Below are 16,939 nucleotides of genomic sequence, written 5' to 3'. Positions count from 1 at the left end.
TCAAATATGTTGAAGCTGGAGATTCTACGGCAATGGAATTTACCCAACATTAAAGCCTTTTATATTGGCTAAAGAATTCGATCGAAATTAAACTGCATCACTAACCCACTCATGTATCAACAGGTGCAAGCAATTTGTATAAATTTACTCCATTTTTTTAACTTCTTTGGAAATACGACACCATTGAAGCAATTGTTAACCAAAAGCATTAACTGTATCTGTAGATTCTGTACTATCTGATAGTTGTATGGCTGGATGAAGTAATCTTTTATAATTTAAAGTCAACTCCATTGAAGGAAAAGAGTTACTGAGTCACTATTCTTTCAACAGTATGCTTTGATTTGTGTAGATTCGAATACTTTACTTAGTTTTGGTCTTCTTCTTCCATGAGCAGTTAACAGAGATTTGCCTCTGAAGGCTTTATCATCAAGGGAAACACCTATCTTTCTAATCGACCAACAGAAGCAAGTAAACTGCTGAATAAAGTGTTCAGGATTAAGTTGGGCCGAGGCTTTTATGTGAATGTCTGGTATGACAATGTCAAATGACCTGTTCAGCAATTCTTAATTAATTGAATTATGCTTGTGATTGTCATCATTAAGTCAATCTTAAAGCATGTGACATAATTACATTAATTGAATCATCTTTATTCTTGTTATTTCCACGGTAAGTGAGGCCACTTATCTTTTTAATTTATATTCTACTCCTTCCGTCCCACGGTAAGTGAGGCACTTCTTTTAAGCATGGGTTTTAGGAAAATGATATTAAATAGTTATAGTGTAGAGAGAGTAAAGTAAGTAGAGTATAATTCTTATTTATTTTTATTTGGGTGATTCTCGCATGTGACAGGCTTGAAACTATTAAAAGTCTGAAGTAATAAAATTATATGTTAATTGCCTGGCATCTATCTTGTTGGCTAGGCGATTAGAGCTGATGGGAATTCAGATTTCAGTGATGAAATGGGCAAGGAACTTAGCCAAATGAGTGCAGCAGCTGGGCTAAGGTGATTGAACCATGCTCATCTCTTTTCCTTTTGTCCTTCCACAAGATTAATTGTGCCTCATAATTCATTTATACATCAGTCTTTCATGTTTGTCATATGCATCTCTGTCTTGCATGTTTTCTGAAAACTTTTGATGCCATAATTCTTAACGGCTAGATTGCCACTAATCTCAGCAACATGCATGAACATATGGATGATAGTATGTAGGTGTATCGTTCATGGCTAGCTTGAGCCTTGATGTAGTTAATTGTTGTGTGCGTGCATCAGTTTAAATTACTAGGTGAACCTTTTAAGCATGTTTAAATTTCAATTTTTAAGTTTGATACTCGTTTTACTATTAGCTTCTCTTTTCACCATAATAAATTTGATGCCTGAAGTAAAACAAACAGAAGTTTAGTGTGGCTACTGCTACTTAGCTGGGTGTTTGTTTTGCCGTATGTGTCACACTGAGTATGCCTACCAATGAAACAGGCCTATTGGAGCAGTCCTTTACATGCAGAGGAACAATCTAAAATGTCCCTGAGAACTATAGACAGCGGTACCGATACATCTGAAATTGCTATGGTTTGCAACTTAGCAGACTTATCCTTTTATGCACTTATATAAACAATCCATATAAGAGCTTTTCCAGCAGAATTCCTGATCAAGTTTCAAGTCTGTTGCTGTATCTCTACCTGCAGGCATACGGTGGTGGTGGTTTCCCAAGTTCCAGCTCCTTTATTATTCGTATGGATGAGTATAACCAGTGGCGTTCAGCACTGCCATTGCCAATAAGATATTGCCATCAGCTATAAGGAAGTTCGTTGGGACTTACTTTGTTATTAGCTCGGCTTACTCTCTGAAGTTACTTCCATGATTTCATTGACTAGTGTCGATCTAATGGTTTTATGCCTTAGGGGTTCCATGTGATCACTTTTAAAACTAAAACTTTCTAACACAGAAAGGTTGTAAGGCTCCGTTTGGTACACGGAATTGGAATTGGAATTGGAATTGGAATTGAATTGAATTGGAAGAAATTGAATTCTAATTCAATTCCAAATCCTATGTTGGTAAAGTGAAGTAATTGATATGAAATTGAATTGATTAATTTGTGCACACCCACTATACACACACTATATACAAAAACCCACTCACACACACTTCACACAAAATACACATACTACACACACATACACACACTTCACACACACGTCATACACTACACACACTACACAAATTTCACACATTTCACAAATTTCACACGCTACACAAATTTCACACACTACACACATTTCACACACTACACAAATTTCACACATTTCCTGCACTACACACATTTCACACACTTCACACTTTACACACATTTCACACATTTCCTGCACTACACACATTTCACACACTTCACACTTTACACACATTTCACACATTTCAAGCATCCGATTTTTTTTTTTTTTTAGTTTTAGATTTTTTTTCCGATCTGAATCAAAAAACTAAAATTTTCTAAAGTTTAACTGAACAAAATTTAAAATTTTAGTTTGTGAATATTGTATGTATTTTGGGTATAGTATGCGTAGTGTGTATTTTGTGTAAAATTTGTGTCGTGTGTGTATTTTGTGTGTAAAGTGTGTAGTATGCGTATTTTGTGTATAGTGTATGTAGCGTATGTATTTTGTAGGGTGTGTATAGTGTGAAATGGTGTGAAATTTGTGTAGTGTGTGAAATGTGTGTAGTGTGTATAGTGTGTGAAATTTGTGTAGTGTGTGAAATGTGTACAGTGTGTGGAAATGTGTGTATGTGCGGGAAATGTGTGAAATTTGTGGTGTGTGAAATGTGTGAAGTATGTGTGTGTAGTGTGTGTGAAATATATGTAGTGTGTGAAGTGTGTGTAGTGTATGTGAAATGTGTGTAGTGGTTATTGAAACTATCTAATTTTATGACTATTTGAAATTCCAATTTTCCTTTGATATGGAATTGAAAATTTGGAATTATAATTCAATTCCAATTCTATACATTTTGTGATACCAAACAATGGAATTGGAATTGGAGGCTCCAATTCCATGTTCCCAAACTCACGCTAAGTGTTTGGTTGACATTGCATTGTTTGAAATATGACGGTTTGATTTGTATTACAACAGCCTTGTTGTTTGGGACTCCTCTCATATCAAGTGTGAGGAATATCTTCTGAGGATTAAGAGGCTGTGACCTTATAAGTATTAGACAATTTTGTTTCTTTACACCGAAATGTACTTTAGCCCCAAATATGTAACACAATTGACCATGTTTATACCAACTCTTGATATTAATGAGGAAAAAGGATTCAATTACTAGGTCCCATGTGGCCATCACTTCAGTCTACTAATGTTTCTGTGAAGATTAACCTCTGTTTTTGTGTATTTATTAGAGAAATGATTTGGAGGGAGGAGAGGAATGTTTCCTTTGATTTTGCTAGTAATTCCTAAAATTAGTGACACCATATATGTGCTGTATATTTACGTATATTATAAACCAGATTTTATTCATTGTGGATTTCTTAGTTTAAGATTATAGCCTTAATTATGTATTTTGGATTTCTTTAATGCATTTTCCCCAAAATTCAATATTTCTATATCTTGGATTCTATTTAGTGAGGATGGTAGTATTTTTTGGTAATATGAGTGCTGCGTTTACTTCTTTCATGATTGTTAGATGTGAATATTGTAGTGTTTTTAGTTTTTAACTGATGAAATTTCGTGGTGAATTTTCAATGGAAGGCCAAATTTGCATATGAGAATGAAGTGTATATGGAAAAGATTACAGGGAGGGAATGATGACTAATTTGAAAGGTTTAGTTGAACCATATGTTTCACTTATGGTCCCATTTTTTACAGCTAACAAGACATGCCGTGATATATGAGATAGAATCTTGTATGAGGAGACCAAGAAAAGTGGGGTCGGAAGAAGACAAAAGATTTACTTCTGGATTTTCTGTGTTCTTTGGGAAGGAAGATTTCATCGAAAAGTTTTAAAAGATAAAGAGGTCCCACGCTCTAGTGTGGATTCGGAGTATAGAGCTATGACTATCTGTATGTGAGATCATGAATGTACATTGGTTTCTGTATGTGAAGTGGGTTTGAATGTTTGAATACAAGCTAATTTGTGGTGAGATAATCAGGCTGCACTTCACATGGCAATCTAATCTAGTCTTTCATGAGTGAACCATGCATATTGAGATTGATTGTTACTTTGTATAAGCTGTGCGTTATTAATATCTATGCCCCAACTTGACGGAAAGTGTTAGAATGAGATTTGTGTATATCAGTATATGGTATAAATTGTAGAGCAGGTTAGTGATTTCCTAGTTCATATAGGACTATTGTGTATATACAAGTACTTTGAGTAGATGAAGATACATATATTTCATGTTTCTACCTTTGATTTAACATCTTACAATTGCAGAATACTCACAGAAATATGGGCTACAAAATATCCTTGATACCTACTAGTGGAAAACATTTAGCACAATAGTTTCAGTAAACTGGACAACCAGCAACTTGTATGCCTTTAGCGGTAGGACAAGTAGCCAGCTGCAGTGTTCACCGCTCGTGCCCCACCAATCTATTTCTTTATCCTCTATGCCGAATGTAAAATAGAGTGCCACTTGCCATGAAAGCTACTCCGGCATCTAGAGCTGCTGAAACAATGTAGTTATACCTCTGCCACCAGTTTTTCCGGTAACGGAAGAGGAAGTAGTTGAAGATCGTCCCAATGATGACCCAGGCATTGTAATTAATGGCGTTGCAGGTGGCATCATACCTGTTGCCCCTAGAAGGACAGGCAGGTTGATTAGAGGAATCCAAGATTGGTTTGGAAATGCCTTGTGGAAGAGCCAGACAATGACAGGACCTATTGCACCTCCAAGGAAAAAACCAGTTCATTGAACTATAATTTCCAAGACTTCCGAATATTCTTTGGGCCCCACTAATCCCCAAATGACTGATGCATCGAAGAAGACTCTATCTCCGGGGCATGTCCACGGACCTGTCTGGTGGAAGGAGGTCATCGTGGCATATGTTTTTGATAGATGTAAGTAGCCACCACGCCACAGAAATGTTGATTGTTCCAGCTATAACTGTTCCAACGGACTGATGCATCATAAATGGAATACAGATGAAGAATAGTAAGTCTACTGGGATGGTAAGAATTTCAGTTATTGATTAAACAACAATATGTCATAGAAAGACTGTCTGGCATCTTAGAGTGATGAGTATTATGTTCTTCTATGTTAACACGTTTTCCAACTTCCCGTAGTAAGGCCATGCTGAGCATGCTCATCATATATGTAGGTAGGTAGTCGAATTGGTGATTAGTTTATTAGAGAGTGGATCTCATCCCTTTTGGTATCCACATCGTCTTATCCCTTACAGTAGGTAACGTCTGTAGAACTCAAAGTTTAGCTAACATTGGTTATTTTCCATTTAAAATTATGTATCTATGTGGTTAGTTAGGACTAAAACATAATTGTTCTATTTTGATTGAGTATACACAGTTTGAGAGCATGATGATGAAGAATGTGAAGTGTTCCATAAATTGAACAATGCAATCTACCTGAACTATAAACATCGATCTGGAGGGATCTTCATGTAGTGACCTAGCTTGAAATCACTTAGGAAAGAGACAGCTTGTGCCATGCTCATATATCCATAGACTTTAAAGCAGACATTTGCAATTGGTCTTCCTGGGTATATGAGACCCATAACATACTCTGTGATTATATTCAACCCAGGAGTCTGCAAATAAAACATTTTTATTTTGTATCAGAGAATAATAATATAAAATTGCCAGTTGCTATATGATACTTGAATGTGTTTGTAAGCATGCACAGTGTATGTTTGGCACTGAAGGCACAACTATTTCTTTTTTGTAGGCAACAACATTAGAGAGGAATGCCATTGCTCAGTTACCTGGTTGGTTGTGGCTGTGATGATGCTGATTGGAAGTGTGAAAACAAAGGCAATGATACAGGCGAAGATCAATGCCCACCATGGCATCTGAACTTGGTCATTCAAGAATATGGTGAGCATCAGAGAAGCAGTAAAGGTCACTGCTAGTAATGCATAGAACCACCAGGATGGTATGTCTGCGTATTTGCGCATAAGCCTTGTATGAATGTCCTCTTTTTGTTGTATGAAGCACGGAATCTTTCGATTATTTCCCTGTGGTTTACAAATTAACAAGCTATTAAGTTAATCATCATGTTTGGGATGATGAAATACCAGAGTATGCTCCACGCATAAAAGTACACTTAGGTTGGTATCATTTTTACTACTTGTATGCAATAACAAGGCAATTCTCATTATATCATAAAGCAGACAAAATTGAAAAAATGAACGTAAAAAGTAGCATCGAAGTTCAGTACCTTCCGTAGAAGAAGGCCACATGTGTTAGGGTAGAAGCAATAGTTGCAAAGCCAAACCCATATGTCAGGGAAAAGAACATGCTGAGATGTATTCTGCCCTGTTGTTCGTACTTTTGAATATCCAACTCAAACTTGTCGTTTACAATTGCAGATATGTTATACTTCTGACCTTGAGATGTGAACAGGTGTGAGGAGAAAATTGGAAACTTCCTAGCACCATACAAGTTGAATCCCCAGTAGGCTGTAGGAAGCACTAAGTAGATTATGAGTACATAACCCGCAAAGACATTCATTATGGCAAAGAAGGGAGTTACTAGCGGGCTGCCCAAGAAGGATGCTACGGCTGTCCAATCTAATGTCACGGCTCCAAGGCCAAGGCCTTTCATGCCTGATCCAATCTGCTGTGCTGTGACTGACTTGGAAAATGCCCAACACATCCATGAAATGCTTGTGAGAGTTGGAAACAGGTACCCGGGAAATAGGTACCAGGAGAAGCTGCATATTAGCACAATCAAGAAAAACTTTGCCCTTGACATGCGCGCCTCGTCTTTTTCATGCAAAGCCCTGCAAAGTTGGAAGAAATCATCGGTGAGGTTTTGGTACAAGAATGTGGGGTTTAGTCTGTCTCAACTCGGACCACGCTACATGTGCAGATGAAGTGGGAGAAAACACATGATTTTGAAAAGGAATGATGAACAGTGCACATGCAAATTCTGCTCTCTTTCCTTTGCAATATTGGTTCATTTTTACCTTCGAAGTCTGCACAACGTTGCATTGTTGTATTTTCACATGAGATGTTTCAGTTTGGAGATATGCATTTGATATCTCAAAATCTTGGGAAAATATGTAAACTGGTCAGCTTATCAGGTGCTGTTCATCACTTGTAATAGTCTTGGCACGTATAAATAACGAAGCTTTCGACCTAGTGATATCACATAGTCTTATTCTATCTACCTTATCTCAGAAGTGATTTCTTGTTGCCTCTGTAATTTCACATATCTCCTTCTTTCTTATGTCAGTCTGATTTTGTGCGAGCTTCAGATACGCTGATACGCACCAGGTTATTCGATTCAAGAGCTCCTCTTTCAGGTTTGGGCGTTTGGCGTACAACATTTTCTCATCTAGTTGAATTCCAGCTAATCTTAATTACTTAGCTAATGGTCACTATGCTATATGATTAAGAAAAAACCTCCAATTTTGCTGTTTCTTGACAGTAAAGTTAGAGGGAGTTCATTTCTAGTAGTAATCAGTAAAAGTTGACTGTGTTTCAATAACCAGTAAATTAAGTCATAGATTCCATGAGCTATGAATCTAGACGAGATTTTAGGCTTGTATGGGTCCATGAATCTGTCCACAAACTAAGTCTGATTGATTGCTGAGGAATCTTGGTGGGTGCATTTAAGATCAAGAGATAGTAACTGTAAGTTTGTGAGCTGTGACAGAAAGGTCAAAGATTTATCACGTGAAGCTCATAAAAGGTATAACTTGCTTCCATCCTCTCTCTCAGTGGTGTACATCAAATATTAAAGCAAATATATGTAGCAAGATTGTGCAATATTGTATCCAGCTAAATATACTCCCTCCGTCCCACTTTAGGAGTCTCAGTTGAGTTCGGCACGAGTTTTAAGAAATGTAAAGGAAAGTCAGTGAAAAAAGATAGTGGAATGTAGTCCTACTTTTTTATAATAGTTTTTATAATAAAATGTGAGTGGAAAAAAAGTTAGTGGAATGTGGGGCCGAATACCATTTATGGAATATTTCAATCGGGACTCCTAAAGTGGGACACCCAAAAATAGTAAATCGGGACTCCTAAAGTGGGACGGAGGGAGTATTACTTTTGGAAAAAATTGGATAATCATATAGCTTAATTGGTGACAAACGTGAACCTAGAGTCTTATCAAGTCCAATAAGTCATAGAAAAGGAAAGATTGCCCACTTGATGAAATATTATAGTATTAACATATAGGAGATACTCCTATAAAATAAATGACAATATAATGAGATAATGACTCGTAGTCTAATAAAATATTAGTGTGGAAGCAGGCGGAAAAGTTGACTCACCGGAAGAGGGAGACTTGGACTAGAGTTCCGGGCCACCACATGTGGGCCGGCTCGATCACAAACTTCCTCAAAAGCCCGGCCCATCCATATCCCAGCACCTGCAATATTCCATTTTATTAATTTCTCACCACCCACCAATAAATATCTTTCTATGGTTGAGAAGATAGTATTATTTGAGTATGAAATACGAATTCTACTTTTTTTACTTATTTTTATTACTCCACCCTGTCCCGCATTAACTGTCACATTTACACTCGTTTTGTAAAAATGATAATAAATAGTTAAAGTAGAAAAATAGTAAAGTAAGAGAGAGGATAATGCAAAGAAGACGGTTCTCTAAGATCATAAATCACAATCATAATCAAATAGTCGATGTATCTTTCAATAATTTCCAGATTAAAAACTAGTAATTCAAGATCATAAATCACAATCAAAATCAAATAAAGTAGAAATATACACATCAAGAACCTAATTACCTGAGTGGTGATGATGAGAAGCCAACCAGCCAAGAAAGAGATCTCTCTCCCATAAAAAGCCTTAACAATGGTGACAACCCCCACCCCATAAGCCGACCCGTACCCGAACGCGCTCCCAGCATTCGCAAATATCGAAATGAGCACGTGCTCCTTGATGTTGAACGAGCCGGGGTTGAGGGAGAATCGCCTCGGGCCGAACCCGGGGAGCCCGAACCTCGTCTCGGGCAGCACCGCGGCCATGAAGTGGCCGATGGGGAGGGACGCCACCTGGACCGTGATCTGGGTTATGATGAGGGGCTCGGTGCGGTAGGCGAAGAACTGGTTGAGGAAGGAGAGCATGGCGCACGAAGCCAGCCCGAGGAACCACATCCGGAACGTCCACACGGGCAGGGTCGGGTCGTCCGTGTTTGTTACCGTGAGGCGGACCTCTTCGATGGGGGACTCGTCGTCTTCGTCCGTGGCGAAGACGAAGACGGCTGGTGCTAAGGTTCCCATGCTGAGGGTTTGGGTTCACTACTTGGCTATGAGGATTAATATATATTAATATGGGGGGTGGGGCTAACTATATAAGATGGAGTTATGGTGGCTAGTGAGAGATGGGGATGACTATTGACATATGAAGTCAACCAATGTTTAATTATGTTTTGTTGTTTGTAATTAATGGAATAAAAAATGTTGAAAATTTGGGAAGCATTCTCACATGAGGAAGTGGAATTTGAATATAGTGTGTTAATGAGGATAGGGCAATTCTTGTGTGTGGACGGATGAGAGTGGGATTGCTAGTTGTGTGGTGTAACTGCGCTTAGTTATTCAATGTAGGAGTATAATTTTGTCCCCACTTAAAACTCATTAGTCTACTCTCTTCACCTATATTTGTCCTTCGTCTTACTTGATAACTTCATTGATGGGGTACGTACTAAACAAGCCCAATAGCAGTGACGGCCCATCAGCCCAAAGCCCAAGGAAGAGTATCAGTTCGGCATTACCAAAGAGTTCGGCCCCAGCCGCATTACCAAAGAGTTCGGCCCCAGCCTACAGCTCGGTAAAAGCCAACCAATCGGTTCGGCATTACCAAAGAGTTCGGCCCCAGCCTACAGCTCGGTAAAAGCCGACCAATCAAGCTCTACTCTCAGATCGGCAAAAGCTGCTCGGCAATAGTTCAGCAGTTCGGTCTCAGTATTCGACCGAACTGGGAGATAGTGGACTCATGCAGAACCTCCACGACCTCCACTACACGATCTATTTAGTGGTGTCAACTCATGCAGGATAGCGGACCAAACAAAGAGATAGTGGACCCATGCAGGATCTCATGACCTCCACGACATCCACTACCTAGTTAGTGGTGATGCAAGCCACGACCTAGTTAGTAGTGATGCAAGCCACGATCTTAGTTCAATGTATAAATAGAACTTAGATCAGATAGAAGAGGGCTCTCGAGACATAAAATATCATATAGCAAGTCTGTATTTGTAAGCTGGAAAACCAGATCAAGCAATACAATCTTGCCCTCCTTTCTTCCCGTGGACGTAGATTTACCTCAGTAAATCGAACCACGTAATTCCTTGTGTCGTGATCTATATTCATTACCTGCATTTACTACCATCAAAAATTCGCCAAACCATCACTGGCGCCGTCTGTGGGAAACAGAGAACCAAATTTGTGATAAAGCGAATTTTGACCCTTTTTCCACCCCAAAAAAAAAATAAAAAAAATGCATACCAGATCACGTAACACCCATAATACCGTTCATGATAACCATGAGGAAGCTAGTCCAGCCCGCAGGTCTGGAAAACAGCCTCGGGAGAAATCTACTTCCAGTTCTCACGGAGAAGGAACAAGCCGCTCAAAGACTCATCGCACCGAGTCTTCCCAGCAGCCTGATTTGAACGAGGCTGTCAAGTTGTTTTTGGCCGAGAAGCAGGAAGAGTTCTTAATTTTCCTGCAAAAGGGCCAAAAGCCGGAGACGAGAACGGTGGATTCTCCCTCCTCATCCAGACATGAAAGTCACTACCGCAGTAGTGCCGTGTCTTCCAGGAAAAAGAATCCTCAACCCCGACATGTTCCTGTTCCTCCTCGGTACCGGAATCACAGGAGAACTCCATCTCCTCCATACCGAAGAGATGTCGGGTTCGCCATGTACGGAGCATTGAAGACTCCGTTCTCGGACGATATCACCCGAACTCCCTTGCCACAGAACTACCGAACTCCGTCGATGACTTATGACGGGTTAGAGAATCCTCATGACTTCCTGGGACGCTATCAGTATAACATGGCGAACCAGGGTCTCAATGAGGTCCATATGTGCAAGCTGTTTCCCGAGCTGCTTATCGGGAACGCAAGAAGGTGGTTCGATAGCCTCCCCCAAGGCAGCATTAGATCTTACCGAGATCTAATGGATGCTTTCCACAGGAGGTTCTTTCAAAAGCGGAAGCCCGAATCACTTCGGCTCAGCTGCTTTCTATACGTCAAGGTCGCGACGAAAAGATCAGCGACTTTATGACGAGATTCCACAAGGAATGCCTACAAGTAGATGATCTCAATGATCTACTTGTCATTTCGGCATTCCAAAATGAAATCCTACCCGGAGCTCTCTACAGAAAGCTCGTGGAATGCAGTCCGCAAACAGCTCAAGAGATGTGGGACATTGCGGACCAGTTCTCCCGTGCCGATGAGGCAGACCGTCGCAAACGGTCTTTAGACAGCTCATCCCGAGGAGACAGGAGGAAGCCCGATCATAGCGATCAGGGACATCCTCGCCGAACTCCTTTTGGCGATCAGGGACATCCTCGCCGAACTCCTTTTGAAATGATTCAAAGGACTCCGGTGCAAGACCGATTAGGGCCACGTCTCAATCCCGAGAAGCCGCCCGCTCAGTTCGTACCATTGAACAAGTCGAGAGCGGAAATTTTCGAACTGCATTCCGATATGTTCGAAAAACCAAAGCGGATGACGAAATCGGCCGCGCGTCGACCTCAGGATCAATATTGCTCTTTCCATCAAGACCACGGTCACTATACCGAGGAGTGCCGACATTTGGCTGCAGGTATTGATGCTCTTGTGAAAGCAGGGACGTTAAAAAAATACCAAAGCAAGCAGCCGAAAAAGAACAAAAAGCAGAGAGGTGCAAACTGCGCTCCTCAGGATCTGAAAAAGCGACAGGACCCCGAAGACGATGACGAGCTGCAATATGATGGAGTAATCCTGACTATTGATGCTCTCCCTGCCGGGAAGACTAAATCGTCCCTGAAGTCAGAGCGCAGAGGCTTCAATCGAGAGGAGCCAAAGCATAAAAGGCTGAAGCAGGACGAAGTGATTACATTTTCAGATGCAGATCCCGTCCCGGCCATCTCTCCTCATCAAGACGCTATTGTCATCCAAGCCGGAGTGGCAAACAAACTGATCCACAGAGTGTTTGTGGATACCGGAGCGTCAGTCAGCATTCTTTTTAAAGAATGTTTCGATAAATTAGAAGTGGATCCAGCTCGGCTCAGTCCGGCTCCACTTCCTCTGAAAAGTTTCGCCCAGGAGGACACCCGCCCTGAAGGTATTATCAGCCTTCCGATCACGGTGGGAAAAGCGCCTACAAGCTCCAGTACGATGATCGAGTTCTTTGTGGTAAAAGCTCGGTCCCCGTACAACATCATCTTGGGAAGAGACTGGCTCAACGCAGTTCGGGCCGTTTGCTCTACTTATCACCTCACCATCAAGATTCCCACTAAAGGTGGGATAGCGGTCATCCGAGGTGATCAAAAGAGAGCAAAAGAGTGTCTGCAGATTGCGCTTAAAAGTGCCGAGCAATCAGATCGGCATCATCAAGCATAGCAATCACAGCAGCCGGAGTCAGAGGCAAGCGAAATGACCGAAGTCACACCAGAGTCGAACTCAATGACCGTTCAGTTATACGAAGATGATCCATCCAGAACGGTCAAGATCGGTTTCGCGGGAACGCCCCTACTCCGGGAAAAGACCATCCAGCTCCTCAAGGATTACAAAGATGTCTTTGCATGGTCTCCGTTGGACATGACCGGAGTGCCCCCTGAGGTAATCACTCATCGATTAAATATTGATCCTTCAGTCCGGCCTATAAAACAGAAGCAAAGACTCTTTGCGGCAGAAAGAAATCAAGTCATCCATGACGAAGTCCGCCAATTACTGAAAGCGGATGTATTATTCGAGGTGAAATATCCTTCTTGGGTGGCCAATCCTGTGATGATCAAGAAAAAAGAAGGAGGATGGCGGATGTGCATAGATTTTACCGATCTAAACAAGCACTGTCCTAAAGATTGCTATCCCCTTCCGAACATAGATAAAAAAGTAGAAGCTTTGATCGGCTTCGAAATTTTCTGTTTTCTTGATTTATACAAAGGCTACCACCAAGTTTTAATGGATGAGAATGATGCTTCAAAAACGGCTTTCATTACTGACTTCGGCATCTTTGCTTATAAAAAGATGCCATTCGGTTTAAAGAATGCCGGAGCCACATATCAAAGGATGGTAGATAAGCTCTTTCGGCATTTGATCGGAAAAGAGGTTGAAGTGTATGTTGACGACATAGTCGTCAAAAGCAGAAGCACTTCGGAGTACGAAGACAACCTCAAATCCACCCTCGACGTGCTCAAAAAAGCCAACCTCAAACTCAATCCCCAAAAATGTACCTTTTTGGTAGATTCGGGAAAGTTTCTGGGTTGTTGGGTTTCAAGGGACGGACTCAAGGCAAATCCCTCAAAAGTTCAAGTTGTTCAGAGAATGGCGATGCCGAAGTCCATACATGATGTGCAAAGACTAACTGGATGTCTAGCCGCACTGAATAGATTCCTTTCCCAAGCAGCCGAAAAGCAACTACCGTTCTTCAAAGTGTTGAAAAAGGCACCAAAGTTTGAGTGGGGAGCCGAGCAGAAAAAGGCTTTTGACGAGCTCAAAAGTTATTTAGCCAAGCTTCCAATTCTCTCTGCTCCAACAGATGCCGAAGTGATATTCTTATACTTAGCGGCATCAGATCAAACCATTAGCGCGGTGCTTGTACGAGAAGAAGGCCTAAAGCAGCTTCCCATCTACTTTACAAGCCGAGCATTAAGAGGTCCAGAAACAAGGTATCAACCTCTGGAAAAAATTGCTCTGGCGTTAGTAAATGCAGCAAGGAGACTGCGGCCATACTTCTATGCTCACAAGGTATGCGTCTTAACCGATCTGCCACTTCGGCAAGTTTTGACCAAGCCAGAAGCATCAGGCAGAATCGCCAAATGGGCCATAGAGTTGGGAGAACACTCAATAGAATATCTACCTCGGAAAGCCATCAAGGGACAAGCCTTGGCAGATTTTCTTGCAGAGGCAAAGTTCGATCAAGCAATCCCTGTTATTGCCGAACAGAAAAATCCTGCCAATGACGAACTAACACAGCCCCAAGAATCCGAAGTAGAACCGCCGGACTGCTGGAGTGGATTCGTAGATGGAGCTTCGAATAAGACGGGAAGTGGAGCTGGTATTCTACTTATCGCTCCCCGACCGACACGAGGTAACTTATTCACTTCGGTTCTTATTCCCAACTACTAATAACGAAGCCGAATACGAAGCCCTCCTTGCCGGACTTCAATTAGCGCAAAGTCTATTTGTCAAATCTCTCAAAATCCATTGTGATTCACAAGTCATAGTGAATCACATGCTGGGTACAAGTGAAGCCCGAGATGAGAGGATGAAAAAATACTTGGACAAAGCGCAAAGCATTAGCCGAAGTTTCTCTTATTTTCGGATAATCCGCATTCCCAGAGCGGAAAACAGCCGAGCAGATACTTTAAGTAAGTTGGCCTCATATCCGAGCTCAAAGGTGGAGGAATTACTACACCGAAGCATTGATGAAGCTGAGGTACATTCAGTAACCAGCTCGCCGAACTGGATGACGCCGATCTTACAGTATCTAGATCAAGGACAACTGCCCGAGGATAAGAGAGAAGCTCGGAAAATCACATGCCGAGCACTTCGGTATGAACTTCATGAAGGAGTCCTATACAGAAAGTCCTACCTTCAACCGTTATTGCGGTGCGTAGGACCAGAAGAGACGGACTACATCCTCAGAGAAGTTCATGAAGGATCTTGCGGTAGCCACATCGGAGCTAGATCTTTAGCTAAAAAAGTTCTGAGATGGGGATATTATTGGCCAACTTTGGTACAAGAAGCAGTGCAGCTCGTCAAGACATGTACGAAGTGCCAAATTCATGCAAATATCCCAAGGATGCCGCAGACCGATCTATGTGCTATGCAAAGCCCTTGGCCTTTTATGCAATGGGGCATAGACATAGTAGGACCACTACCACAAGCTCCTCGGCAAATGAAATTCCTTATCGTTGCCGTGGATTACTTCACGAAGTGGGTGGAGGCTGAACCATTAGCTACGATAACGAGCTCGAAGGCATTGGATTTCGTCTGGAAGAACATAGTGTGCCGATTTGGCATACCCCACATCCTCATTTCGGATAATGGGACTCAGTTCACCGACAAGACATTCAAGAATTGGTGCCAAGGGCTGAATATTCAACAGCGGTTCACTTCGGTCTCCCACCCACAAGCAAACGGACAAACGGAGGTAACAAACCGTATCTTGGTGAAAGGGTTAAAAGCTCGGTTAGAACAAGCCAAAGGACAATGGGTAGAAAATCTCCCTCAAGTCCTATGGTCCTACCGAACTACACCCAAAACCTCCAACGGTGAAACTCCGTACAGTCTGGTGTACGGCACTGAAGCCGTGATTCCGGTTGAGATCGGCGTACCCAGTCCTCGAACTCTAAATTTCTCCTCAGAAATGAATGATGACGGACTAAGAGCCGAACTAGATCTGGCCGAAGAAAGAAGAGAATTGGCCTGCATAAAAGCAGCCAAGTACAAGGAGCAAGTAGCCCGGTATTATAACCAAAGGGTGAAAAAGCTTCAATTTCAAGTGGGAGATCTCGTCTTGAGAAACAACGAAGTAAGCCGAGCAGAAAAGCTGGGCAAACTCGAACCCACATGAGAAGGTCCATATCGGGTGTCAGAAGTCCTCGGCAAAGGGTCTTACAAATTGACTCACATGTCAGGAGAACAAGTACCCCGAACATGGTACATTTCCAACCTCAAGAAGTTCCATTTGTAAGAGACAGTCCGGTCAGTCAGTCTTGTGTCTAGTTCGGTCATAGGGGTATGTGCTTTCTTTGTTTTTTACTTGTTTTTCATGTTTGTCTATGTGCGTTTTGTTTGTCTATATGCGTTTTGTCTGTCTATGTGCGTGTCGTCTCTTACAAATGTTACTGAGGTATCTTGTTCTTCGAAGGCTGATCCCCTTTTTAGAACATATATAAGCCAACGATTGTGAGTCCAAGCTTCTAAGGAGGATACAAGACCATAATTCAGCTTAAGAAACAAGCAGTTCGTCTGAAACGAACTGCAACAAAGGGAAAGTCCGATCCACGCGATAAAACTCGCCGAACTAGGACAAGGGAAAGTCCGATCCACGCGATAAAACTCGCCGAATTAGGACAAGGGAAAGTCCGATCCCCAAATTAGGACACAAGCTTAGTCCGGTCAAAGAAATTTACTTCATAAGACCAAAGACGAGTCCGGCCAAAGAAGTTTACTTCATAAAGACCAAAGACGAGTCCGGTCAAAGAAGTTTATTTCATAAGACCGAGGACCAAGTCCGGTCAAAGAAGTTTACTTCATAAGACCAAAGACGAGTCCGGTCAAAGAAGCTTACTTCATAAGACCGAGGACGAGTCCGGTCAAAGAAGTTTACTTCATAAGACCGAGGACGAGCACGATGAAATTTTTTCGCTGAGCTGTAAATACGCAGTGATAGAAGCGAAATGAAAATTTCATTTATCAAATCTTGTTCGGCATACAACTCCACTGCCCTACGAGAAGGCGTTACGCTATTACAAAGGACTATTCTACTGTCCCTGGTTGCTAAAGTTGAGCCATCTATTCACAAAATCCTCGTGAAGCCGAGTTCGGGCGTTCTCGGCAGCTGAAGAATAAGCAGGTCGACGAGATGCTCTAATC

General features: G+C 41.6%; 1 protein-coding gene and 1 pseudogene across 1 annotated transcript in view; one reads left to right on the top strand and one right to left on the bottom strand.

Annotated features, from left to right (window-relative positions):
• The window catches only part of LOC121754833 (MADS-box transcription factor ANR1-like), a 2,901-nt gene extending 2,642 nt beyond the window's left edge, over positions 1 to 259 (top strand). The window contains exon 5 of the mRNA XM_042150128.1: positions 225 to 259. Within this exon, the coding sequence (XP_042006062.1) occupies positions 225 to 259 (35 nt within the window). The remainder of the gene's footprint in view (positions 1 to 224) is intronic.
• Positions 260 to 4,447: 4,188 nt separating this feature from the next.
• On the bottom strand, positions 4,448 to 9,595 carry LOC121755065 (annotated as a pseudogene).
• Positions 9,596 to 16,939: the final 7,344 nt, after the last annotated feature.

This window comes from Salvia splendens, chromosome 11 (assembly GCF_004379255.2).
Source record: "Salvia splendens isolate huo1 chromosome 11, SspV2, whole genome shotgun sequence".
Taxonomy (NCBI): Eukaryota; Viridiplantae; Streptophyta; class Magnoliopsida; order Lamiales; family Lamiaceae; genus Salvia; species Salvia splendens.
The sequence above is the reverse complement of the archived record's forward strand: the minus strand, read 5'-3'. Positions and strand labels throughout refer to the sequence as shown.